This window comes from Sebastes fasciatus, chromosome 7 (assembly GCF_043250625.1).
Source record: "Sebastes fasciatus isolate fSebFas1 chromosome 7, fSebFas1.pri, whole genome shotgun sequence".
Classification (NCBI taxonomy): domain Eukaryota; kingdom Metazoa; phylum Chordata; class Actinopteri; order Perciformes; family Sebastidae; genus Sebastes; species Sebastes fasciatus.
In genome coordinates this window covers 15,981,602-16,008,012 of record NC_133801.1, presented here as the reverse complement: position 1 = coordinate 16,008,012, position 26,411 = coordinate 15,981,602, and the positions used below count along the sequence as shown (strand labels likewise).

General features: G+C 38.1%; 2 protein-coding genes across 2 annotated transcripts; one reads left to right on the top strand and one right to left on the bottom strand.

The window, feature by feature from the left end:
* Positions 1–198: 198 nt before the first annotated feature.
* sln (sarcolipin) lies at positions 199–3,086 on the bottom strand. Its single transcript, XM_074641877.1, has 2 exons — positions 2,765–3,086; positions 199–1,265 (listed from the first exon to the last, which is right to left on the bottom strand). Exon 2 carries the CDS (start codon positions 1,177–1,179, stop codon positions 1,084–1,086), a length of 96 nt encoding a protein of 31 aa, XP_074497978.1. The 5' UTR covers positions 1,180–1,265; positions 2,765–3,086; the 3' UTR covers positions 199–1,083.
* Positions 3,087–9,598: 6,512 nt separating this feature from the next.
* Positions 9,599–23,795, top strand: alkbh8 (alkB homolog 8, tRNA methyltransferase). The gene is made up of 12 exons (XM_074641869.1): positions 9,599–9,748; positions 11,375–11,508; positions 11,613–11,713; positions 11,936–12,067; positions 12,503–12,598; positions 12,873–12,977; positions 14,622–14,692; positions 18,967–19,073; positions 19,305–19,465; positions 19,621–19,895; positions 21,883–22,032; positions 22,115–23,795. Exons 1-12 carry the CDS (start codon positions 9,602–9,604, stop codon positions 22,874–22,876), a joined length of 2,241 nt encoding a protein of 746 aa, XP_074497970.1. The 5' UTR covers positions 9,599–9,601; the 3' UTR covers positions 22,877–23,795.
* Positions 23,796–26,411: the final 2,616 nt, after the last annotated feature.

Below are 26,411 nucleotides of genomic sequence, written 5' to 3'. Positions count from 1 at the left end.
GAACAGCTACAATATAGAAAATGAAACTTTATTGATAGTCCATTTATACAGCCTTCAGGAGGAATTCAGTGTCTTTTTCCCTGCATTTGGGGATTTTGCATTTTGAACAGATCAAATGATTTTGTTCTGACAACATTTCACAAAACAGCCCATAAGTCCCTTTCAACTAAATGTGCTTTATTTGATAGTACAGATTAGAGCTGATGAAGACCTACACTATTTAAATCTCAACTAAAATAATGTGATGGCAAAACTGTGTAAATTATCTGGGTGGATTTTCATTTTAAACTACTTGCCTTTATTCTGTTTCATGTATTCACGCATGCCCTGTTTCTCCTCTCATGATATATAACTGTACATGTGATCAATACCACCTGATAATCTTCAGTAACCGCTGAAATGTGCAACTATAGAAGAGAAAACACTTCAAAGAACACAATAACTTTCAGAAACCAGGAGGAGAAAAACATGGGCGTCATGGTGTAAATCATGAATACAATTTACGTTTGTGATATGAAACAGAAAAATAATCCAACGAATGAAAGACTGTTTAATGGCAAGAAGTGAACATAAATATTATGCTTCATTATTTGTGTTGATGTCTTCTTCTTTGAGCAGATACAATAACTGCATTTGACACATTCATCACTTAGTAAAAACAGAACAATAGACACAACAGCATTTCATTGTATCAAAGGTCACGTGAATGACACACTGCATATAGTTTATATTGACATTACAGTGTTTTATAGCTCTCACTTTGTTTATTTTTATTCACCCTCCCATCTCTACTGTGACTTCCCGTTTGGCTCTTGCCAGAGATTCAAAGCCACATTAAAAAAAAACACCTCAAATACTGATCCAAGACAATCTGCCCTGTTTGTAGTAATCACATAGTGTTAGACCTCATATGAGTAATATAGAGCTCTGGACCAAATAATGAAAAGACGTAAACACTGTCTGAACAAGAATCAATCAGCAGCAGAGTCCTACGATAACCATGCTGGCTTCTTCTTCCCTCCGCACACACACATCTCTCCTCCTGTTTCCTCTCGTTCATCTCCTCTCTTGTTGCTCCATGGTTCAGGCCTGGTACGTTTTCACCAGCAGCCACATCAGCAGCACGGTGATTAAGACGATCATGAAGTTGAGGAACAGCTCCTTCACCGAGCGGTCCATGGTGGTGTCACACCCGAGGAGAGGAGGAGCAAAGAAGAAAAGATGCAGATGTGTTGGATGTCTTTAAAGAGGTGTGGCTCCTGGACCTGCGAGATGTAGAGAGATATGAGCAATGGAATACGACCAAGGCAAATAAGACGGTATTTAAAAATAGAAGTGTGCATGTTTGTCGCCTCTGTTATCATAGATTAGAGGGATCAGCCACTTCTCAGGCGGGTCATTACATCTGTTCACAGTTACTCATCACTCAACAGGGAGAGGGGCCACAATATCCCCTCATATACACAAGTAAGTAAGTAAGAGAAACCAAAGAATAATTACAATATGAGACACAGAACAACGAGAGACAGACCAAACTAAAACAAAAGCATATGTGGATGAGGCCTATAAAAAGGCCTGGGTTTTTGGGATTAGGTGAGGTGATTCCAGAGGGTTAGAGCTAAGACAGAAAAGATCCGATCACCTTTTGTTTTGCAGTTGGAGCGGGGGATGGATAAGAGGCCGAGATTTGAAGATCGGAGTGGTCGAGGGGCAGAATATGGAACGAGAAGATCTGAAATGTAACGGGGCGAGGTCATGCAGTGCCTTATATGTAACTAACAAGATCTTATAGTTTATTCTGAATTTTACAGGAAGCCAATGGAAGGATGACAGAATAGCGGTAATGTGAGACTGACGGTTGGTTCCGGTTACTAGCCTGGCAGCTACATTTTAACCAACTGTAGGCGATTTAAAGCAGTTTGACTGAGGCAGGTGTAGAGGGAATTACAATAGTCTAGAATAGAGATGCACCGATACCGATACCGGATCGGATAACGGGCCGATACTGACTCAAATAGCTGGTATCGGTGACCATCAGAGAGATCTATTCAATTCAATTCTCTATTTATATACATTATATACTGGAATTTGAGTTGATGGTGTACAATTTATTATTTTAATTATAAAGAACAATTCAGTTAATGTATATCTCTATATTTATTTGGCACATTTTGATTTACAAAGTTAGGAAAGCAATGTTTAAGTCAAGCCTGATGTTGCCTTACACATAAAAGAATGATCCCAGTCACTTCCACACAGTGAGGCATACAGCGTATTATTTAAACACTGGTATCGAATCGGTACTCGATACTGGCTACTATCCAAAAAGCAGGTATCGCTTTCAGTATCGGGATTAAAAAAGTCGGATCAGTGCATCCCTAGTTTAGAAGGGAGAAAATTAAAGTGTGAATTAATAGTTCAAGATCCGTGGAAGACAAGATGCATTTGATTTTAGTGATGTTTCTTAGCTGGAGAAAACAAGACTAGACAAGTTTAGTGACATGATGGTCAAAAGTCAAAGATGATACCATGATAATTTCAGTTTGGGACATGATGCACACACCCACAAAACATACTTAATAATACACTAATGCCCACATGATCAGGTTAAAAAGTGTAGGGCAAAGTCATTGATTTTTTTTTTTGTCAATTGCAGAATCTTTGAAATGTTTTGATTGTACTGGTTGCCTAAATTACTCTCCCAACAATGACAACATTATTCAGAATGATAACACAAAATCAGATGATGTCAGTGAGCTGTTACCTTTCCTTTCCTTTCTTTGGCAGTGATCTCACTATAAACAGGAAGAACAGGAAGAGGAGATGATCTTATGTGTTCCAGTAGTACTTGACCTCTTGTCTTCTTACTGGAAACTTCTCTATTGTGGCACTTCTTCTTTTCCTCCGCAGCATTTACTAGCAGCTGACCTTCTTGCCGTTTGTCCAGCTCTCTGCAGTCAGCAGGGCAAGGGCCTGCTCCTAAAGTAGCCACCCTCTACGGACCGCCCCGTGTTTCACATACACGCAGACTGATGTCACGCACCAACTAAACAATCTCAACCACTGGTGTGTTCCCCATCTATAACCATACAGAGTCTCTCTCTCTCTCTCACACACACACAACAGAGGAGGGTTATTTATAAAGCGTTATTGCAGATACTAGGTGGATTATAGTTGTTCCAAACACAATACTCAGGTCTTCTGATGGATAAAGGAGCTGTAACAGTATATCACCCAGTATCTGTGTATGAGCTTTCACAGGGGGAATGAAGAGTAACAGAGCGACCGCTCCAAAATGCAACATTAGAGGCATGTAGGTTTAAATCCAGCTGATACCGTAATTCATCATGCTGTCTGCCCTGTCAAAAAAAAGAGGAAAGGTTAATTGCTCTCATAGTTATTCAGGTGCTTTAGCCACAGCCTGTCTGCCACTGCACTTTAGTTACTTTCAATATCCTTTGTGGCTGCTGGATGACAACTGCCAGCCAGGAAAGACGGTAAAAGGATGTGTCATGAGGCAGCGTTGCATGTACCGTATAGTGGCTGACACCCTTCGTTTGCTTTCTCCTAACTGATGGATCGACAGACACAGGCAGCCGGGCTGAATCAGATTCTGCTCCCCTCAGTGAAGTGCAGACAGGCTGATGGGCAGTGAGGCACCAATAAACTGTTTAAGCACCGCTGGGAAAAGTAGGTTATGTTTTTTATAGCTCTATAGTATAAAATGTTCTCTATGTCAAACTTGGACCAATCAATCTCCATCTGCATACTTCAAGAAATTGTTTTGGGAAATATGCTTGTCTGCTTTCTTCGAGAGTTATGAAAAGATACACTCTCATGTCTGTATGGTAAATATGGAGTTACGACCAGAAGCTGGTTAGCTGAGCTTAGCATAAAGACTGGAAACAAGGGGAAACAGATAGCCTCGATCTGTCCAAAGGTAACAAAATCCACCTTCCAGCACCTTGTTTTTTAATCTTTACAAATACCAAAGTGTAAAAATAACATGCTGTGGTTTCCTGGGGGGTTATGTAAGGGATTCTCAAAGTGGGGTCTGGGGTCCCCAAGGGGTCTGTGTCACTCTGCCATGGGGTCCGTGAAAAGTTTTCAGATTAATTTATTTAAATTATCATGATATAATTTTCTTTTTTTCACAAAAGACTTCATAGTTGAATGAAATATATTTTAATTTTAAATCTAATATAAATTTAGTTCATAGATAATGTTTTTGTCTAACAAATCTATAACTCTTACAATTTGTATATACGTGTCTAATATCTTTCAATTACATTTCTCTTCTCCTGTTCTTTCACATAGAAGTGTAAAAAATAGGTTACGTCAAATTATTCCAAGGGACATACTTCACATGAGGCGGACCACGATATATTCTCTATCATGTAAGGGGTCCTTGGTTGAAAAACCTTTGATGTAACAGATTATTTCTTGGACCTGAGTGGCTACCCTTCTAGAGTCGCGTCTCCACCATGAGTTTAACAGACAACCATGGGAAAGTCCAGGAAGTCACTGGTCCCAGACATATTCCTGCACATAACACACCTGTAAAACCGCAGCTTCCATTTTTGTACTGTCATGGCCACAGGACATTTGCTATTGATTGGTTGCCATTCTCAAGAGTGTGGGGTCTATTACATGGTATAAGCCAAGCTGGACTAAAGGCGACAGAAGAATGAGAAGAGAGAAAAGTGGCGTGCTACAGAGCACAACCCATTTTGTTGAGTTAATGTGTTAACTAGTGAGCTTAAGAGGGACACAAAAGCAGTTGTTGCTACCTTTGGACAGATCCAGGCTAGCTGTTTTCACCTGTTTCCAGTCTTTATGTTAAGCTAAGCTAAATCAGCTGCCGGCTGAGTGCTAGGCCTATTAATCCTCTCATCGAATTCTCCACCAGAAAGCAAACAAGTGTTTTGCCAAAACTATTCCTTGAAAAATACGTTTATTATATAGTGTTTTTTTCTTTCTTTTGTGGTTGTGTACACCCATTGTACTTTTACATTCTTCCTCCTGTGTGTTATGCTGGTGCTAAGAAGGGGATTTTGACAGTTCACCACAGCGAACCTCTCGGTTCATCTCACACTTGACAGCTGCTTAAAACGGTATTATCTTTGGACTAATGTTAAACCCCCTTGACACACACACCTTCTCGTACACACAGAGGGGTCACAGTAGGACAAACTGTATATGAGCTCGGCTGCCTTTAACCTTGCCATCACAGGATTCCAAGGTCGTTCCCAGAGGATTTAACAGATCAAACCGGCTGCCTTTTTATCACCCTGCTGCTCTGCCAGCGTCGGACCAATAGCTATTTGACCCAGGGATTCCCATTGTCACATAGATCCAGCGCTGGGGGGTGATTGAATAAAGCAGGGCGAGGTGTGCAGGCATCTCTGTGCGGGGTGGACCACGGCCCACTCTGACAGCTGTGTGTGTGTGTGTGTTGAAGATGGAAAAGCGCTGGCAGGGTTACCCTCTAAATCAGTGGAGAGACAGAGGGGTGTCAACAAGGCCTCCGAGACACCATTCCACACATTCTGGGATGCTGTATGTGTGTGTGTACGTGCATATAGTGCATGCGATACTGTTTATTATCCAGTGAAGTTTGGTGACAACCAATGAAAAACTGAAAAACACAAGATTTGATGCAGAAAATGCGCTCTTCAGGAAAGCATTTCCCTAATGCCCTTTTCAATAAACACAAAATGTTCTGCGGTTTAGCCTGGACACTAGTGTATAAATAGCTGCCTGGCACTGAAAAATTATTTAGCCCACAGCTTTGCTCAGTGTCTAAATCTTTTCCACTACATCAGCTTTGATTGGAGGAGAGACAGTCGTCCTGACAGAGAGATGATACACACACCAAACACAAGGCTCAGTCCTGTTAATATTTTGGCCAGTTGTAGTGGCCTATTATGTTTGAACATTAGATCTGCTGCCAAAGACTTGACCTAGTAGCTTCTGTCTGTTTTATATCCCTTTTAACTTGCCAAATAATCAACAAATAGACTGTTACAGTCTTCAGTGCTACAGCATAATATGACTTCTCCTGTATTGCAAGACAAATTTGGCTGTACTGTATACGGTACAGCCAAATTTATTATACAATGAAAATATTTGAAATGCCTTGGTTGCACATCAGTTATATTTCCTTTTGAATAAAATTAAAACTAATGACCACAAATATTTCAGTCTCTGGAAAAAGGTCATAAAAGAACCATCGGCTGATATATTGACTCATCTTTGTCCAAGAACAAACCAATATCTGCTTGCATATCGCCCCCAGGGATCAGAATCAGTATTTTAAAAAGCAGGATCGGGTGTCTTTATCTTTCCATCTCCATCATGCCAACAGTCTCCAGCTAATTAGAATACATACATGACAGCAACAGGAGTTTGGCCTCTGGCTACTGGCCCTGCATATTAAAGGGTGATGGCATGCCTCAGGGCACACAAGTGGTCCTACTCTAGTTCTCAATGTTACGCTGCTCATCGCTAATGTGTGAGGTGAAGCTGTCCTTGAGCACTGGCAAGGGAAATGTTCTCCTAATCTCCCGTTCATAACCTGAAAATGGTATTTCCACTTGGTAGAGCGTTTACATTCATTGTTCACAAGTTCAAAATTTGTCTGGAAACAGCAGTTGAGAAACAAGGTCCAGCTTTTGATCATGCCACATGATCTTCATTAGCAGATGGATCATTCGTCAGCTACTAAGTGGACTTTGTGGTGAGATCGTTTTCTCAACTGCTGTTTCCAAGGTGAAAAAAAATATGCTTTTAAGCCTGTTTGCATGGGAAGTCAGTAAAGTATGGAGGATGGAAGCTGCCAAAATAAAAAATGAATAATTAAATAAATAAATTACTCAATAAATAAGTATAAATAAGTTAAGTATGTCATTAAAAATAAATGTAGGCAATAATTAGTTGATCAAATGTTACATAAATTGATATTTCTGTTTTAATTTGCTTCTTTATTTATTTACCTTCATATTAATTCCTCTATCTACTCTTCTACTTAATTTTCCCTGGTATCTATTTATTTTTTTATTAACTTTTACATGCATTTATTTATTTTTGCAATTATTTTCAATCTACTTTAAAATTAATTTATTCATCATTATATTGTAAGTATTTATTTATATTTTTCTTTATACGTGTCTTTTTATATTTCTACCTCATTATGCAAATGAGGGGGCTGACATTCAACGTGTGTCATGGGTCAGAGTGATAGATATGGGAATTAATACTAGGTAAAAATAAGGTAAATAAATAAAGAAGCAAATTAAAACAGAAATATCAATTTATGTCACATTTTATCAATTAATTAATGCCTACATTTATTTTTATATTATTTTTGGTACATTTAATGGCATACTTATTTATTTATGTTTGATTTTGGCAGGTTCCGTCCTATATAGTAAAGTGCTCAGAAAATATTGAAATTTTAGTACAAGTAACTGCTCCATGTGCTGAGGAAGATTGTGTTGTTTGAAAACCCCAGAGCAGCTACTAAACGGAGCTGGTGGTGAGATTGTTTTCTTACAAGACATTAGGAAGTCAGATTGACTCAGGGTAATGGGTTGCAACAAAATTGTCCATCAGACAAAGACAGAAAATAGAATAAAATGGAAGCAATGAATCCATCTTTAAATGAATCCATCTTCCCCCTGTTTTCATATTATTGTGTACACTGGATAAAATGGCCCCTTGCTGGTACTGGCCCTGATGAATTCCCCAACAAATGTACCTGATTGATGTCTCTGGGTATCATCATTTTTATTTTTTATTTATTAGTCTGTTTTGAAAAACAAGATGGAGCAGAGTGTTGTTATGATGTCGGAGAGGGCAGCTTGGCCTCCTGTCTGACCAGCTGTTGTTTTGTAGACTATAAACTGAGTATGCTGTTAAGACTAGGAAAGGGTTCCCACTGGCCAGCGGCCCAGCCTGGCACTGCAATTACTGAGATGGCTGAGGACAGGTGAGGGCTTTATTACACAACCCACCAGTGTATAATCGCACACACTGACGCACAAATGTTTCATGCTCCAAAACACATGCAAAGACCACCTCCAGTCCATGCATGCACTGACACCCAAAGGGGCTGTAGAGTCATTAATCTGGCTGTAGAGGAATTCATAAGCAGGATCTAAGCTAATTGGCTCCTTTGAGGGAGGAAGCAGACAGAGAGCAACAACCAGTGCAAAAAAACAAAAAACAATAGACGGAATAAACAAATTATAATTTAGCCTGAATGTGAATGCTTGTATCTGATCAGCATCTGCCCTGATGTGTAGGGTTTTGTGTTTTGTTGAAAAGGATAAGGAGTCAGCCAGCTAGCCCATTGTGATAATACTCTTTCATTCATCGGGTAATACAATATTATTCTCAGTTGCCAGAAGTGCAGTCTGATGATGGATGAAAGTGGAATGGCTCCCCAGGATAGTCATCCTATATACTTACTTTTTTATCCCTTAGTATCAAGTTAGCAGGGCCTATAGAATGTTCCCTGGAGCATTTTTGTTTGTCTTTTGTTAGGAGATTAGGAAGGCATGCAGCATGGATTTGCCATCAGGGTTTAGGTCATATATAATGGAGCCACAGGGCAAACCACTGCATGTCGGTAAGGCTCGGATAGATACCTCAGAAAAGAAAACGAGAAGGACTACTTACACAAAAAGAGCAAGAGTAATCGTATCGTTAGCTTGGTACTATAGATATACAGTATACCACAACAGAAACATATGTCCTTGCTGGGATATTATACAAATAGCAGTATTACCCATGGGAAGTACAAAAACAGTAGAAGACAACACTCTTGTATAACACACAAGAGTAAAAGCTCTAGTGCAGTATAAGATCATTATCTGGTTTAATAAAAGGCAGCAGCAAACAGGAAAGTTTGAAGCTTTGATTTTCGGTCCTGCAGGTTTCTAGGAGCTTGTTCCAAATATTTGGTGCATAAAAACTGAACGCTGCTTCTTCTGCATGTTTAGTTCTGACTCTTGGGACACTAAGCAGACCTGATCCAGATGGCCAAAGGAGGACAGTCTGCAGGACAGATACTAATGCACTACACTCATTTTTAACAGTCTCTTCTGCACTATATTTAATTTTTTCAATAGTCGTGTATCACAGCTGTCACCCTGCACTATACTCAGTTTTAACAGTTTTCTTCATCTCCTTGTATTTTTATATCTGGTATATTTTTTTGTACTTTGTACTTTGCACTATTAACTTTTTTACTGCCTTTTTACTAACATGTTTTGCACTATGGAACTGTGATGCTGGAAACTTGAATTTCCCTTGGGATCAATAAAGTTACTATCTATCTATCTATCTATCTAATAATGCTGTTTGACATAACTTCAGACTACACCAAATGCATACACAAATTGTCTGTTTCTGTTTCTGAGTCTGGTAGGGTGGGGAAAAACAGTAAAAGCCCCCCCCCCCCCAAAAAAGAAAAAAAGAAAGTGTGAAAGGAAAGTAAAGGAAACTGTGCTCTCTGATGCTGCTCTCTCTCTCCTGGGAGGAGAATCCTCGGGAACTTTCACTGTTTGATGCTGGTTGCCACCCGGACATAATAAAAATGCGCACCATGGATGCTAGTGTGGAAAACAACGTGAGAGCTGTCAGGAGGAGTAAAGAGGACAAGAAAGTTCTCCGTAAACAGTTAAAAGCCAGTCACACTTTGCTGAAACATGAAGGCATCACTACAGCACCGCAGCCCACCCGGGTAAGTTACCAAGGGAACCGGAAACACACGTTTGTAAACAGGAAGTGGCTGCAAAGAGAGAGAGAGAGATAACATGTGGCTTCTTCTATTAAAATGTGCTTCTTTGCAGCTATTAGACGCAATAAACACAATTCAAAGTTGATTTTCAGCTCATGTGAGTTTAATTAAAGAAGACACCATAACAAATTTTCAGCTATTACAATAATATTAGCTTTTTATCTACTGATTTCTGCAAGAAATATAAGAAAAATAGAAATAAAAGACCATGTAGCATGTACATTATGTACATAATGCTACAATATATAACATAATATATTTAGATAATTAAATAAATTAATAATACAAATAAGAAATATGTACAAATCTTGTACATCTTGTAAAAAAACATCTTTATTGGTACAGATCCCTGCAAAAATCACCCCATTATATTTTTAATGTTTATCAATGAAAATGAGAATAATATGGTAAATTATTATTATTATTAGTTTGTTATCATTCCCTCTAATGTCACAAATCATATCGCAATTGCAATATCAGTCAAAATAATCACAATTACATATTTTTTTCAAAATTGTTCAGCCCTAGATCAATAGGATGAAATTAAATATTTCAAACCCAAAAGCAAGACTCTAAATCAGAAATACTTTATTGATCCCCGTGGGGAAATTGGGACTTTACAGTTGTTCTGATATGAAGCATAAAGAAATATACGAAAAATAAAAATAAAAGAGCATGTAAATTATGTACATAATGCTACAATACATAACACAATATATGTAGATAAATAAATGAATTAATAATACAAATAAGAAATATGTACAAATATGTGCATCAAACACATACAATATAGAGTGTAAATAAGTAAATTAAAAATGCTGAGTTGTGATCTGTGAATATGGTGATGTAATGATTATAGAGAATATAATAAATAACATATTTCAAAGAGTATTTGGAAATATGATACAAAAGGATTAAACCTTTTTTAAGCAAAGGGAGGACTCACCATTATTCAACAATAAAGTTAACAATAAAATAAAAAACAACAACTACTGGTACACTAAACTTCCTCAGTCATCATTGATTAAGCATTAATTTCAGTCGTACAAATGAAAAATAATAGCAGTTTAGGTTTTGTAGGGGACTTATTTACTATGTTACAACTAGGATCACATTTCCAACCTGAAATGATTGTGTTGTGACAGAATGTGTCTCCACAACACAAGTAGTTTTTGCACAATTGATTTAAAATTAGTGTCATAACAAGATAGCAAATGAAGAAATCTAAAAAAAAAAAAGGTAAATAAACAAATAAGAAGTGGAAAAACAACTTACTGTAAAGTTTGTATGTGTGTCTTGAACTGTAGGGAGATGTTATTAGGACATAATAACAGTCTGGTTATGTTTAATTCCTTTTTTAACTGTGAAAAATATGTTGACAAAGGTGTGTTTTGAGTGTTGGATGACTTCAGCAGACTTAACAGCCTGGTGGAAGAAGCTATTCATTGTAGGATGTAATACAGTGATATCTCAAACAGTGATCAGCCTGTTATGGATGTCAACTTTCTAAGTGGTATTGTTGTTAAACTGGTCTGTATATAATCAACCAGTCTACCTCTTCTTCTGCAGAGTTTGGTGGTGGCTAATGGTGGCCTGGGGAACGGCGTTAGTCGAGAGGAGCTGTCTGCAGCGCTGAAAGAGATGGGAGAGCTGGAGGCACTGATCATGCACCCTCACAAGCCCTACGCTTTTGTCACATACAGGTACAGGTGCAGCGAGGACAATACTATATCACACCCAGGACGTTATTTTAAACCTTTAAAACCTCTCTGAAAGATCTTGTTTGCCGTTTTTTTATTGTTTCCAGATCTGAAGAGAGTGCTCGGAAAGCCCACATCCACCTCAATGGGGAAAAGCTTCAATGTGGAGAGAACAGCGTCACACTCTACCTCAGTTATGTCGACTCAGGTACTTGCCTTAAACATTGACACACACAGACGCAAGCATGAATTACTGTAAGATTTGCTCGAGTCGTTTGAAGCACTGTTTACCGTACATTTAACAGTAAGTTGGATAACTAAAGACAACTATTTGATTTGTTTGTGTGCTTTATGCTCTGGAAATCATGCTCGATAACAAAACATATTTTTGTAGCCAGCAGTTTGATCCTTACTGTTTATTTGTATGCAGTAACCTGTGAAGAGGAGGCGTCCGTTCCTTTGCCAGAGGGATTAGTCTTGGTGGAAGATTTTGTGTCTCCGGAGGAAGAGGCTCTGCTGCTCGCTGCTATCGACTGGACGTCTACTAATGATGATGTCAATGGTGAGGGGCAGCAGAATTAACTTTGTCTGTTTGTGTTTTGTTCTTAAGTTCGGGCTCAAGTTGAACTTCTCATAATCACTGTGGACCTTGATCATAAACCTAAGTCTTAGTCTTTTACATTGAACCCTAACATCAGTGAAACAATTTGTCAAAACAGAGAGGTGTTGATGGGAAAATTAATTTGAAAAATTAAATATTCAAAAATCTTGTTTGCATGACAGTGATGCATCTTTCAAATCAGGCATTTACAGCTATGTTTAAAAATTATAGTAATTTTAAATGTGGAATTGTGCACCAATACACTCATATTAGATGACAGTCTTAATGAATCATGGATAATATTTCATTTTAATGTACAAAACTATTGTATACAATTCATATTAGAAATACAAGAAATTGAACCTGACTCTCTAACTTCACTCTAATGCCTTTTAGCTCAAAAAGCTCTGAAGCACAGAAGAGTCAAACATTACGGCTTTGAATTTCGCTACGACAACAACAACGTGGATAAGGACAAGCCTTTAGCTGCTGGTAAGCTTGCTTTTTTTAATATCGTATTTTCAAAGGTTTGGCCATTTTACTCACTGATTACAATGCTGTCCTCAACTGTGTCTTCAAATCCTACACATCTTCTTGTCAAGCAGAGAATCATCATCTATAAATATTTTTTTGGGCCCTGTTAGGAGATTTGATTATTTTATTTTTTTACATAGAAAATGCAGTAAGATATCTCCATATTTCTATTTTCACCTATAACTCATGTATTGGACAGTGGACCATAAGATGTGTGTGTATGTGTATCCAGGTATTCCTCAGGAGTGTCTACCTGTTCTGGAGCGGTGTGTGAAGAACAAACACATCGACATCATGTCAGACCAGCTGACTGTCAACCAGTATGAGTCTGGACAGGGTGAGTTATTCCAGTCGTGTCTCTTATGACTCAACCTGTACCTCATCACAGGCTAAGATACATTTCACAGGTTATCATCGAGGCTGTGTAAACATGACTGACCACATGTGGAGAAAATGACAGCTAGTCAAAACACAAAAAAGATAAATGAGATGCAATGTTATTACAAATTAAATAGTTTTATTTACGCCCATGAATAAATCACAAAAATATCAATGTCTTCACCTAGGAGCGGTTCAGGAATCAATATTTGGTGGAATATCTGATTCTCGGCGAGAGCTGCAGGGATTTAAAACAGACATTGAGTGGCAAGGAGGCCTTGCAGAGAGCTGTGGGAACCACAGAAAGATTAAAATACAGATGTTTTTAACTAATGTGGGGTATTTATTGGATTTCCAGACCATGTGGTTATTATAACCCCTCAGTTGAATGTTCTAACAAATGTTCAGGCACACGTTTAGATTTTATTGACATATACCACAAGGTGGCAGCAGAACCGTTCCAACATGCATCGATGAGGGTTGAAAAGTTCTTGTGTCCTTTCTGTCATGTGTTAATAGATTTGCTGTACTGGCAAATCTTTTAGGACTGAAATAAGGATATTGATAAAGTAATGGTTATTAATTATGCTTATTTTTCAAGCTCAAGTACATAAAGTCAAATTTACTATTAAAGGTCAGAATGGTTTGATTGTCACACATCACTATAGTCCCTTTCCCTCTGGACAAAAAAACCCACTAACCCCCACTACCATCTGGCTTTTGTCTTTAGTGGGAAAAGTTACAATCAGAATTCATTCCCGGGACAAATGACTGTGATCAGAAGTGATGGAAACAGACACCTGGCATGGTGTTATGTGACTCGTGTTGAAGTGAATATATAATAAATACAATCAACAGGGATTGGACAATTATTATAATTTATTAACATACAAAACATATAATTAAGATGCTCTCCTCAAAGCCACCAGGCTTCAGTCAGACAACAGTAATTTTACCTCGCTGATTATCAAAACACACGTCATTCAAATTTGCCCGAAACAAAATAAAACTCAGTTAGTCTTTTCACTGTTCCAACAATCAACAACTCTGGTTTGGTCGAAATAAACCCTTAATTCACTGAGTTAGATGTGAAAATAAACAGCTGCTATGCGCTCCTCAAAGCTACCAGACTCCATTGAGAGAAACAGTCATTTTACCTCGCTGATCATTGTAAAACACACTTGATTCAAACTCAACAGAAACAAAATAAAACTCATCAAGACCGTCTTTGTTAGTCTTCCCATTGTTGTTGTTGAGAGTTTGAAGAGACTGAATAAGTAACAGATAAAAAAGGAGCAACCACTGTAACATTTTCGTTGTTTACTAACCATGTTTTCTTGCTTGTTTGGGACGTTGAACGTGAGAGAGAAAAAAACAAAACGAAAGGCATACTCGTCTATTAGCAATGATAAAGGAGGTTTTCCCCTGTTTAAAAAAACAGATATGCGCGCTAATTTTGGTCGAAAGGGCTATAAATGTTCAATAGTGTCCTTCAGAAACCCAACAAACAACTGGAAACTAAATGCTTTTATATTTTTTTTTAAATGTATGCATTTCGGTCTAACTATTTTAATTCTACATGTATGTTTTTTAATATTTTAAGGCATTCCTCCTCACGTGGACACTCATTCTGCCTTTGAGGACACCCTCCTGTCACTGAGCCTGGGAGCAAAGGTAAGAAGTCAGTCCATCATTTTGTGATTTAAACATTTTCACAAACTCCAGCTAACATTATGTCCAGAGATATGCTCACCACAGCCCTGTGGGTTGGTAATTCACCCAACCATACAATTCATCAATCAGCTTGTGCGGCCAATATCGACCCGCGGTGCTCAAGGTGCATTCATCAATAATCCAAATGAAAGGTACGCATTTAAAGATACAAAGTTTTGCTCTAAAGAAAACCACATTTTAGCGTAAAACAGCAATACGAAGTTAAAAAGTATGTGTAAATATAGATCTATCATCATCAACATTCGTCTTTCTGTTTGTACGCCTTTCTGTGTCGGGGTTTGATCAATCAAATTAACGTCAACTTCACTGACCACTGTGTGATTCATCTGTCTCAGGGGGCACAACTGTCAGAGATGAATGTGTGCAACAGTATGTTTGGATTTGGTGTCCTTGTGATTTAACTGAGAACATTTTGTCACCTTGCTTGCTACATCTCATTCTTTTCTTTCTCTCTGACACACTTATATACTGTCATAATCTCATGCTCACTGCAGTATGTAGTTAATGACTCTTTTAGAGGCGTCTCCCTGGTTGTAAGACATTTTGTGAACAATTAATGAACAGAAGAGATACAGATTTTCCTTTTTAAACACTGGGGTTTTCTTTTTCCTTGACTATTCCAGGTGTGACTAGATAGCGTCACCTGCTTCTGGGGTGCTGGTTTAGTCTCTGCAGGGTAACTGCTGCTGTAAATGAACACCCATCTGTTCCCGCCTGTCTGAAAAGCAGCTGTCATCTGTCACACACAGACTGACAGACCGACAAGGAGTGTGTGTAGTGCATTGTGGTCTTTGTCTTAGGTCTTCAGTGGCGATTTTGAGCCACAAAAAGTGTACAGTAGTCATATTATATCAGGTGCTTGCCTGGGGAAAAAGAAAGTTTCTAATGTCACAAATCATATCGCAATTGCAATATCAGTCAAAATAATCACAATTAGATATTTTTTCAAAATTGTTCAGCCCTAGATCAATAGAATGAAATTAAATATTTCAAACCCAAAAGTAAGACTCTAAATCAGAAATGCTTTGTTGATACCCACGGGAAAATTGGGTCTTTACAGTTGCTCTGATATGAAGCATAAAGAAATATAAGAAGAAAAAAAAATAAAAGAGCATGTAAATTATGTACATAATGCTACAATATATAACACAATATATTTAGATAAATAAATTAATTAATAATAAAAATAAGAAATATGTACAAATATGTGCATCAAACACATACAATATAGAGTGTAAATAAGTAAATTAAAAATGCTGAGAATTGGGATCTATGAATATGGTGATGTAATGATTATAGAGAATACAATAAATAACATATATTTGGAAATATGATACAAAAGGAATAAACCTTTTGTTAAGCAAAGGATGGACTCATCATTATTCAACAAAAAAGGTAAACAGTTAATAAAATAAAAAAAACTACTGGTACACATGATTAACCCAGTGTACTGGAGATTTGGACTCAGTCTTATTTATTTTAGTTAATCTGTGGGTGTAACAAGTTAATACAACTGCGATCTGATTCTTCAGTGCATCATGAAATCTCCCTTTCAGCCTACCACCCGATTTTGATTTATAACTTGATTCATTTCAGTGCTTCCAAAATCTAAAAAGTTACTAAACGTCCTCAGTCATCACTGATTAAACACATGTAGACTTGTCTGCAGTTACATATATGAAATAGTGTTACACTTTACATGTTTATTGAGCTTGTTTGTGTTTTCAGAAAGAGAAAATAAATAACGGGCTGTCTATAGGTGTGTGTGTGTGTGCGTGTGTGCGTGTGTGTGTGAGAGTGATGAATAGTCTTGTAGTAAAGCGTAGCTGGCCGCATCGACATCAATTTAGTCACATTCCACCGCTTTCATTGATTGGCCAATAAGGAACAGCACAGTCCTGTCTGTCGTGTGTGTGATTGAGAGATTTCAGCTGTGGTTTCAGGCAAAGATCAGATCATTTGCTGGTGTTGCATGAGCATTGCTCTCTCACAATCATACACAAACACTTATCTGTCTTTTACACACACACAAACACATACACACACACACACATACACACAAACACACAAACACACACACACGCCTCTACTTCACAGAATCCAATTTTCCTGCTGTCACAAGTTGGAGGGATGCAGTTTGAAATTGTGTAGATGTAATTTCCCAGCAGAGCTCACGCTGTTATGCGCTGTAAGGAAACATCAGGATCAAACGCCAATGCTGGGGTGGAGATGCTTCTGTTGGTTGTTAGTGAGAGAGCAAGCACAGTGTGTGTATGTGTGTGTGTGAGTGTGTGTGTTTGTATGTGTGTTTTTTTTTTCCTCTGGGGGACATCGGTCAAAACTGTTGAGTAAAAGAACAAAGGATTCATGTTTGTAAAATGTTTTTTCACATTATATTCATTAGTGTTACTGTTCCGTAGTACTGTAATAATAGTTGGTAGTTTTTATAAGACACACTGGCAGTTAAATCACTAATTCAGCACAGTAATACTGTATGAACAATGTGTATATGAATATTCAATTTGATACATAACTATTGGATTATTGAATAGTCTGAGTAAGTAAATTGGAAACCATTCATTATAAAACCAAACGGCTGTACAATAACATGGCCTGAATGGAAAACACAAGAAAATTATGGAAAAAAAACTAATTAAAACTAAAAATTTAATCAGCCAATATCCTTTTGGAGAATATAAATAAATAAGACTGAGAATTCAATGAAGCTTTCTTTGATACCTGAAGATACGGACACAATTTGATCAGTACTAATAGTATTTAGGTTTGATACTGATTATCAGCAGTTACACGGCTGTAGCAGCTACGGTATAATAAGAAGGGATGCATCGATCGGCACCGATAGTGACATTATAAAGCGGAGTGGGTTATTAACTATTAATTATTATTGACGTGACCAATCCAGTCTTTGTCAATGTCATTCTAAAATTCAGTGTTTCCTCTATTGGTTCATTCATTTAGTCACGGCGGCCTCAGTACTCTGTTGCAAGAGACCAACGACCGTCAGCTGTTTGCCTCTTCACAGTTTCCAAGTTTCTTATTGCTGTTTTATAAAGAAATGGATTAGTTGTATCCTGCTGCTATGTGCAAGTACCCTACCTGAAAGGAACGATTATGGCCAAAATGATAATCACAATTATTTTGATCAACATTGAGATTCAGATTATTTGTCATGTTTTTATCATTGATTTTAGGGACTAAATATTTTTTATTGCACTTTAACATTTAAATAAACAGAGCGCTGCTTTCACTTCCACGTTGTGCTACATTCCTGCTGATGTGCGAATCTTTGCATCAAATTGTACCAAACATTTTTATCCAAAATGAAATCAACAGAGCGCTGCTTTCACTTTCACATGGTGCTAGGCTGCAAATCTTTGCATCAAAATAAACAATTCTTTACATTAAAATAAAGACTTGAAATAAGGTTCTTCTTTACCTGAATTCAGTGCATTTTTGTTTTGCCCAAAATATACAGTATGTATATCATCGCCCGTAATGTTCATTTAATTGTGGTTAAGCCAAAATCATGATTGCGATTAATATTTGATTAATTGTGCAGCCCTACTTGAAAGTTTTTGAAAATAGATATTAATAGATATTGGTCATTAAAATTGCTTGAATTTCTATATTTTTTGCAAGAATTGAAATGGAAGTTTTTTTCTGTGAGCTTCTGTAAAGCCTGCTGTGTTGTAACAGTAATTAACCTTGACCCGTGTCTCAAACTGCCATGCTGGGTCCTTGAATTTGACAAAATTGAGCCTGGAGAGTCCTTAAAAGTCATTCAATTTGATGGTTAAGAAGGTGTGGGAACCCTGTGTGTGAGTGATTTCCTCAGTGTTCTAGGGCTGCAACTAACAGTTCTTTTCATTGTTGATTAATCTCTCGATTATTTTCTCGATTAATTAATTAGTTGGTCAGAAAAATGTTGATCAGTGTTTCCCAAAGCCCAAGATGATGTCCTCAAATCCTCAAAACTCAAATATATTCAGTTTACTGTCATAGAGGAGTAAAGAAACCAGAAAACATTCACATTTAAGAAGCTGAAATCAGAGACTTTTTTCCCTTTTATTTTCTTAAAAATGTACCGATTATCAAAATAGTTAGCGATTAATTTAATAGTTGACAACTAATCGATTCGTTGCAGCTCTACACTGTTCATATGAGTTGTCTAAATGCTCTTATTTTGAATGCAGACGGTGATGGAGTTCCGTCATCCCGATGGTCGTCTCGTTGCCGTGGTGTTACCAGGACGCAGCCTCCTGGTGATGAGGGGAGAGAGCAGATTCCTCTGGACACATGGGTGAGCTGCACTGTGTCAGATGGATCAGTCTCAAAATGAACTTTAGGTCGATTCATAGAGGGGTGACGGGTCTTTTCCTCTTTTATTCAATTGTCATAAAGCACAGAAAAGCTTCATTTATTGAGGTTTCTCTGGGCTTCAATACAGTCCACCAATTTAACAGATTATCTGCTATATCAGTTTGTTTAAGCTAGTCAACCGCTACTACAGCTTTCTCTTATCTGCTCTCAGGATAACTCCCAGGAAGTTTGACATGGTTCCAGCCTGCGACCCACAATCCCCTGCTCATGCGACACCCGACCTTGGGACTCACCGCAATCTCACTTTGAGCAAGAGGGGCACCCGCACTTCTTTCACTTTCCGTAAAATCAGACATGAACCCTGCCGCTGTGGTGAGAACCTTGCATTACCACCATTATTCGAGAGGTATTAGATATTAGTTTAAAGTACATATGATATACATTCTGATGGACCTCTTCTTTCTCCTCTCTCTCTCTCTCTCTCTCTCTCTCTCTCTCTCTCTCTCTCTCTCTCTCTCTCTCTCCAGCCTTCCCCTCCGCCTGTGACAGTCAGGGAGCTCCCCCAGCACCCACTCCGCCGTCTCCTCCCTCACTGCCCTGTTGCCATGCCGACGCAGCCCTTCTGGAGGAGGAGTACGTGCACCGGGTGTACGATGCCATCGCCTCCCACTTCAGCAGCACTCGCCACTCCCCCTGGCCTCGCGTTTGCCACTTCCTGTCGACGCTCCCGCCCGGCAGCGTGCTGGCTGATGTGGGCTGTGGAAACGGGAAATACCTGGGTGTCAACCCAGAGGTGATAGCAGTGAGTGTCATCATGTATTACCATAATGTCTGTGATACTTCCGTGATCCCTGTGGGGAAATTTGCTTTTCCATTCCATTTTTATTGCTACTGCTTCTTAGATTATCCCCACTGAAAAAAAGAAAATGCCTTCTCTCTTTCTCTCAAAACCCAACCGGTCGCAGCAGATTGCCGCTCACCCAGAGCCTGGTTCTGCTCTAGGTTTCTACCTGCTAAACGGGGAGTTTTTGCTGACCACAGCGCATACCAATGCAATGCTTTTGTTGTTGTCTCTAAACTATAGAGTACGGTATAGGCCTGCTTTATATAAAAAGCGTCTCGAGATAACTTCTGTTATGATTTGACACTATATAAAAATAAATTAAATTGAATTGAAGACTGATGCAACTCCCAAGACAAAAAAATACTACACCTATCAGCACCTTTTTAGATGTTGCTAATGAACTTGTATCTTCCTCATTTAATCCATACACAAACAAAAATGTAAAAACAATGTTTCATGGTTTTAAGGGGAGTTACTACTATTTAAAATTGATACGTGAGTAAATAAGTCAGCTTTATCGGTGTACAATAAAGCTGACTTATTTAGGCTAGCTGTTTTCATATTGTTCCCGTCTTTACACTAAGCAAGGCTAAACTTGCTCCAACTCCAGTGCTGTACTTTACTTGGAAACATGAAATTCATATTCAATTTTATCCTCTCAATCTCAGAAAGAAGGCATATACTGTAAGCTTACGGCCCAAACATTTTGAACCGTTCCTTTAACTAAAGTTTCTATTGCAAGATATAGATTTTAAAAAATAAATGTTTCAAAGGTTTGCATCATTACACCGTCCCTGGGCAAGAAGCTGCTGTTTACTTATTTACCTCCTTGTGTGGGTCTGACTGGTCATATGGGTAATGCTTTGGTTCACATGAAGGGAAATATCTAATCAGTTAGTAAATAGTTTGTTTTTAAGTTGTCTCAAGTGTAAACACCATGTCTCATTTAAAATGAGCTGAATAATACACCGAGGGACGATGTCCTCGTTGCTCTCGCTCTGCTTTCTGCTGCTTATCATTGTTTGTATTAGCTCAGTTTCCATGGCAATATCCTACATTTTCTGTTTACGTATGCACACTGGGATATTCATGTTTGGGATTTGGAGGTGCGTGTAAGCAGCTTATCTTGACTCAGCCCGTAACCGTGATAAATTATTACTGAGAACACGGTGATCATGCGGGTCGTCACACGCCAACTTTCTGAGTTGAATCTAGCTGTTTTCTCTCTTCAATTTGTCTCTTCACTTCCTTCTTCACTGTCTTCTCTATATTTCCCCTCTCCCTCCTCCCTTCTCACTCTCTCTCTCTCCCGTTGCAGATTAACACTTTTAACCTTCCTGGTTTCAATTGATATGAAAAAGCTTGACCTGTGTGTGTTTGCATGTCATTAACAGATTAAGTGTGCGTGTACTTTTTCTCACCATCTCTTATCACCTCTGTCTCCTTTGGGAAGGAGGTCATAAGAAGCTTGATTGAATTGCTCCCTGAGACAAAATGTGTAAAAATGATAATAACCGTCTTCCAATCCCCTCCCTCCTTTCTTCTCTTCCTTTTACATTTATTTCCAGCTTTCTCTACTCTTTACTTTTCTCCACTTACTGGTGTGTTTTTCCTTTCACTTCCATTCATTTTCCCTCATTCTCTGTATTTTATCTATCTCTATGCATATATTATTTATTATTTTCCCATTCTGTCTCTGGACTCAAGGAAGAATTAGCTCTTGTTTCTGCTGCTTTCTGTGTGATTTTTTATTATAGTATTAATAGGGTTAAATTAAAAAAATTTGAAATGCATCCCTTCATTCAACTGAAAATAAGACTTTCATCCGTGGTCCTGTTTGGACCTTGTACATGTCTATTCTACTATACCTGTGTTCTTGTTTGTGAATAATTTTGTATGCCCATGTGTGTGTCTGTGTGTGTGTGTGTGTTTTGTCTCTTTTCAGGTTGGTTGTGACCGTAGCAGCTCTCTTGTCCAAATCTGTGCTGAGAGGGGTTTCCAGGCGTTTGTATCTGATGCTCTCAGTGTTCCTCTGCGAACAGCCTCCTGCGATGCCTGCATCTCTATAGCTGTCATACACCACTTATCCACACAGGTACACACATTGGTGACATCATTTATATATATAAAAAATTTAAATCTATTATAACCTCGGTGTGTGTGTGTGTTTGTTGTAGGAGCGTCGGCTGGCAGCAGTGAGGGAGCTGGTGAGACTTTTGAAGCCTGGAGGTCGAGCGCTCATCTACGTTTGGGCTTTTGAACAAGAGTACAACAAGCAAAGGTCCAAGTACCTGAAAGACCAGAACAAAGAGCACCCTGAGAACCACAACCCCGCTGAAAACACACCAGAAGACAGCCAGGAACCTCACGAGATATCGAGCATCCACACCGGCAGACATTTAGAAGACGACCACAGGCCTGCAGACAACAAACAAGATGTGACTGATGGCAAACTTAGTGTGCACACCAACCGCACAGCCTTCAACACCCAGGACCTTTTGGTTCCCTGGCATCTGAAAGAGGGGAAAAAACGAGCAGAGGAAGAGTCAGGAGAGGTTGGGAAGAAGGATAAAAGGAAGAAGAAGTCCAAAAACACTTCAGGTGACACCTGCTCAGCCCATAGTTCAAGTTCCACAGCTTGTAACCCTGACCCCAGTCCAGGCTTTGACTCCAACATGTCTACTGGATCAGGTCGTGACACCAGTGATGCCACTCACAGCCCAGACTCTAAACCCAGTCCAGGTGGCGACACCAGTCAGACCTCCAGTTGTACTCTAAAGCCGGAGTCTGAGAGCAGCCCAGCACCTGTGTTTCACCGTTATTACCACGTGTTCCAGCAGGGGGAGCTGGAGCAGCTGTGTGTTCAGGAGGATGGAGTCAAAGTGCAGAGCAGCTACCATGACCAGGGAAACTGGTGTGTTATATTAGAGAAGGACTGACACACTCATAATGTATAACACTTTATAGTAACCATCATCAATTAATGGTATATTGAGTAATTAACTTAAGTGTAGTAATAGTTATTTTACTGTTAAACAAACAATGAAATGATGATAATGTTTACTAATTTTTTAGTAATGCTATAATTCATGAGATTTTACCAGTTTATTGTTGCACACATAGCATTGTATATACTATATTAAGTATTTGTGAATGGTTAATAAATGGTTTGTAAATATTAAATATATATATATTTGTAAATCGTCTATAAACATAATTGGGATTGCTATTATAAAGTTGCAACTAGTGATTAAAATACATTGTTAAATGGTTGATAAATTGTTTGTAAAGCATCTATAAACATTATTTAGATAGATAGTCAGTGCTTTGTCAATGGTTAATAAGGTTTCGGGTCCAGCTATCTATGTAATTTTTATAGAAGTTTTACAAATGATTTCTTAAAAATTTACAAATTATTAACAAATACTTAATATGGTATATAAAATGTTATGTGTCCAGCAATATAGTTATATTTTTTTATGTAATCAGAATGTAATTGTTATCGTCTCTTATCAGCTATGATACAATATATAATCTATAAACTATTATTCCATATTACACAAACTAATGATAAAATCAAATAAATTACTGCTTTACTAATATTTATTAAAAATTATTAATTATCATTTCATTGTTTGTTAACAGTAAAATAAGAAAAGTTTAATTAACTATCAATTAACCATTTACTAATGATGGGTATTATAAAGTGTTACCTAATTTGGCCACAAATACATATTCAAATGAGAGTTAATGCAATGTAATGTAAATGTAAACAAAGACTAAATTAAAGGATCCTTTATTTGTTTAAATTCAGAAAAGTGAACAGACAAGTGAAATAAATGTAATGATTTTACAAAAGGTCTGCCTTTGTTGTGCGCTTACTTCTTGCATCATTCCTAGAAAGGTTTGACAGTTACATGGCCTGAACAGTAAATAAATGCAGCTAACAGAAACAAACCCAGAGGATAGTTTGAGAAGGATGTTATAAAAGCACAGGTTGTAAACATATTCTGGTTCTGTGTAACCCAATGGTACAAACGCAGCAGTGCATACGCTGTACAGTGGATTGCCAACAATAATCTTTATCTCACTACTTTGCTCTTCCACTGACCTCAGCGTCTGCTCTGAATTCACTGAGCTGTAACTAAGCTGTAAACGGCGTGTGTGCCCGACCTTTTCAAGTTAAAGGGCCAATGTGTAACATGGCATTTCAGGCTGTGGGGGGATTTGTTCACATTCAAGAAGCAGAATTTATATATTTTTTCTCCTTTTAAAAATGCATCTGACGGAGGAAGCACCTCATGGTGATAAATTAACATCCAAGCCCTGTATTTGTACATCGATTAATAAAGTTAATGTGTAATCATAGGTTTTACATCACAGTCCTTGTAAAAACATTTTGCATGAAAATAATCAGATATAGTATGTACACCGATCAGCCATAACATTAAGACGAATGACAGGTGAAGTGAATAACATTGATTATCTCGTTACAAAGGCACCTGGCAGTAGGGGGGATATATCGGATATATTAGACAGCAAGTGAACATTTTCAACTTTGAACACTGTGTTGGAAGCAGAAAAAATGGGCAAGCATAAGGATGTGAACGACTTTGACAAGGGCCAAATTGTTATGGCTAGATGACTGGGTCAGAGCATCCCCAGAACTGCAGCTCTTGTGGGATGTTCCCTGTCTGCAGTGGTCAGGACCTAAAAGTGGTCCAATGAAGGAAAACCGGTGAACCGGCGACAAGGTCAGACCCGAGGCTCATTGATGCACGTGTCGAGTGAAGGCTGGCCCGTGTTGTCCGATCCAATAGAAGAGTTACTGGAGCTCAAATTGCTGAAAAAGTTAATGCTGGTTCCGATAGAAAGGTGTCAGAACACACAGTGCATCGCAGTTTGTTGCGTATGGGGCTGCCGTAGCCGCAGACCGGTCAGGGTGCCCATGCTGACCTAAGGTTATGGCTGATCGGTGTATGTGTTTATTGACAAGAAAAGGGGATACAGATGTAAAGCTTAAACACATTTAAATTACTTTTATTAGAGCTTTTGCTTCTCACTGACATATTTTTTGTCATACAGTCACTAATCTAAGTACAGAGAGAGAGGGAGAGAATATTATTATTTTACTGTATTTCAATTTACATTTGGTATAATTCGAAACACTAAAGTAAGACTTTATCACTCTTTCTTTCTTGCACTCAAACACATTCACACTACATCCTATTAACATGACAAGTTTTGCCAGACGGCTGTAAAGCCACAATGAATTGTAGGGTAATGGGGTATTGATCGCGGCAGAGGGTAGCGCGGTTATTTGTTGTGGCCCCTCTGTGGCAGGTTGGTAATTGGTCAGCGGCTCCTAGTAAATTACCCTCTTTGGTTCCTTCATCCTCTGGGACCCACATGAACAAACACACTGGTGCTGAAGAGAGTGATGGTTTGTTCTGTTTTATTGACAGCGGTTTATTGATTAGGGTGAAGCAGCCTGTTCTGTGTGTGTGTGTGTATGTGAGAGAGTGGCTTCATGCACAGTAATGTGTGTGTTTGTGTGTAGTAGTGTTATTGTGCATGTATTGTTGTTGTTGAGTCTGTTGCCTGACATTTGGAGTGATAATTGAAATTTAAAGGTATTCCTCCCCCAGGTATAGCGCATTGATTTCACAGGCTACAAGACATTTAAAGTGTTCAGCTCACAGGAGTCAAGAGACATTTATAACGAAATAATATGTACTACTTCCAAGCACATCCTGAGATAAAACTGGATTTATAGTCCTGTTTCCAGCAGCTTTACACATAACAAGATGCCAATGTTCTGTATTAATGGGCAGATAATAACCCTCTACCCTCATAGTAAACAGTCTAGTTAATATAGCCTATGTGAATGCAGCCTGTTACACTGGTATTCAGTAGATGGGACAATTGAATGGACTGGATAGTTATGTTCCTATATACTGGATAGGTGCTATTTTTATTTTATTTATTTTATTTATTGAACACACATTAAAGAACATACAAGATCTTGTATACACACACACGTAGCTTACATATAATATACAAATAATGTTATTAAAAAAAATATATATATGGGGTGTTTATATAAAATTACATAGGCCTGTAGGAATATATAAATAAACAGTAATTTCTTAATCACTGGGCATAGATAAGAACAAAAAAAAAAATAAAGAACAGCAAGGACTTCAAAAATAAGGGGCATGAATCAAAACGAGATATTTCCCCACAAATCTTTCTTGTTATTTTACCAGAGTACATTTTCTTAAGTGAAGAGAAAAAATAATTTGAAATAATTTATAAACCAAACAGAAGATGTTTAACTATTTCTCAACTTGCTACAACAAATGTGATATTTACCCATAAGAATGATCAAGTACATCTGCATGCAGTGTCTTGTGGCTTTGTGCCCTGGGTGCTTTGCCAATTTTCATAGAAGATAGACTTGGTGAACTGATG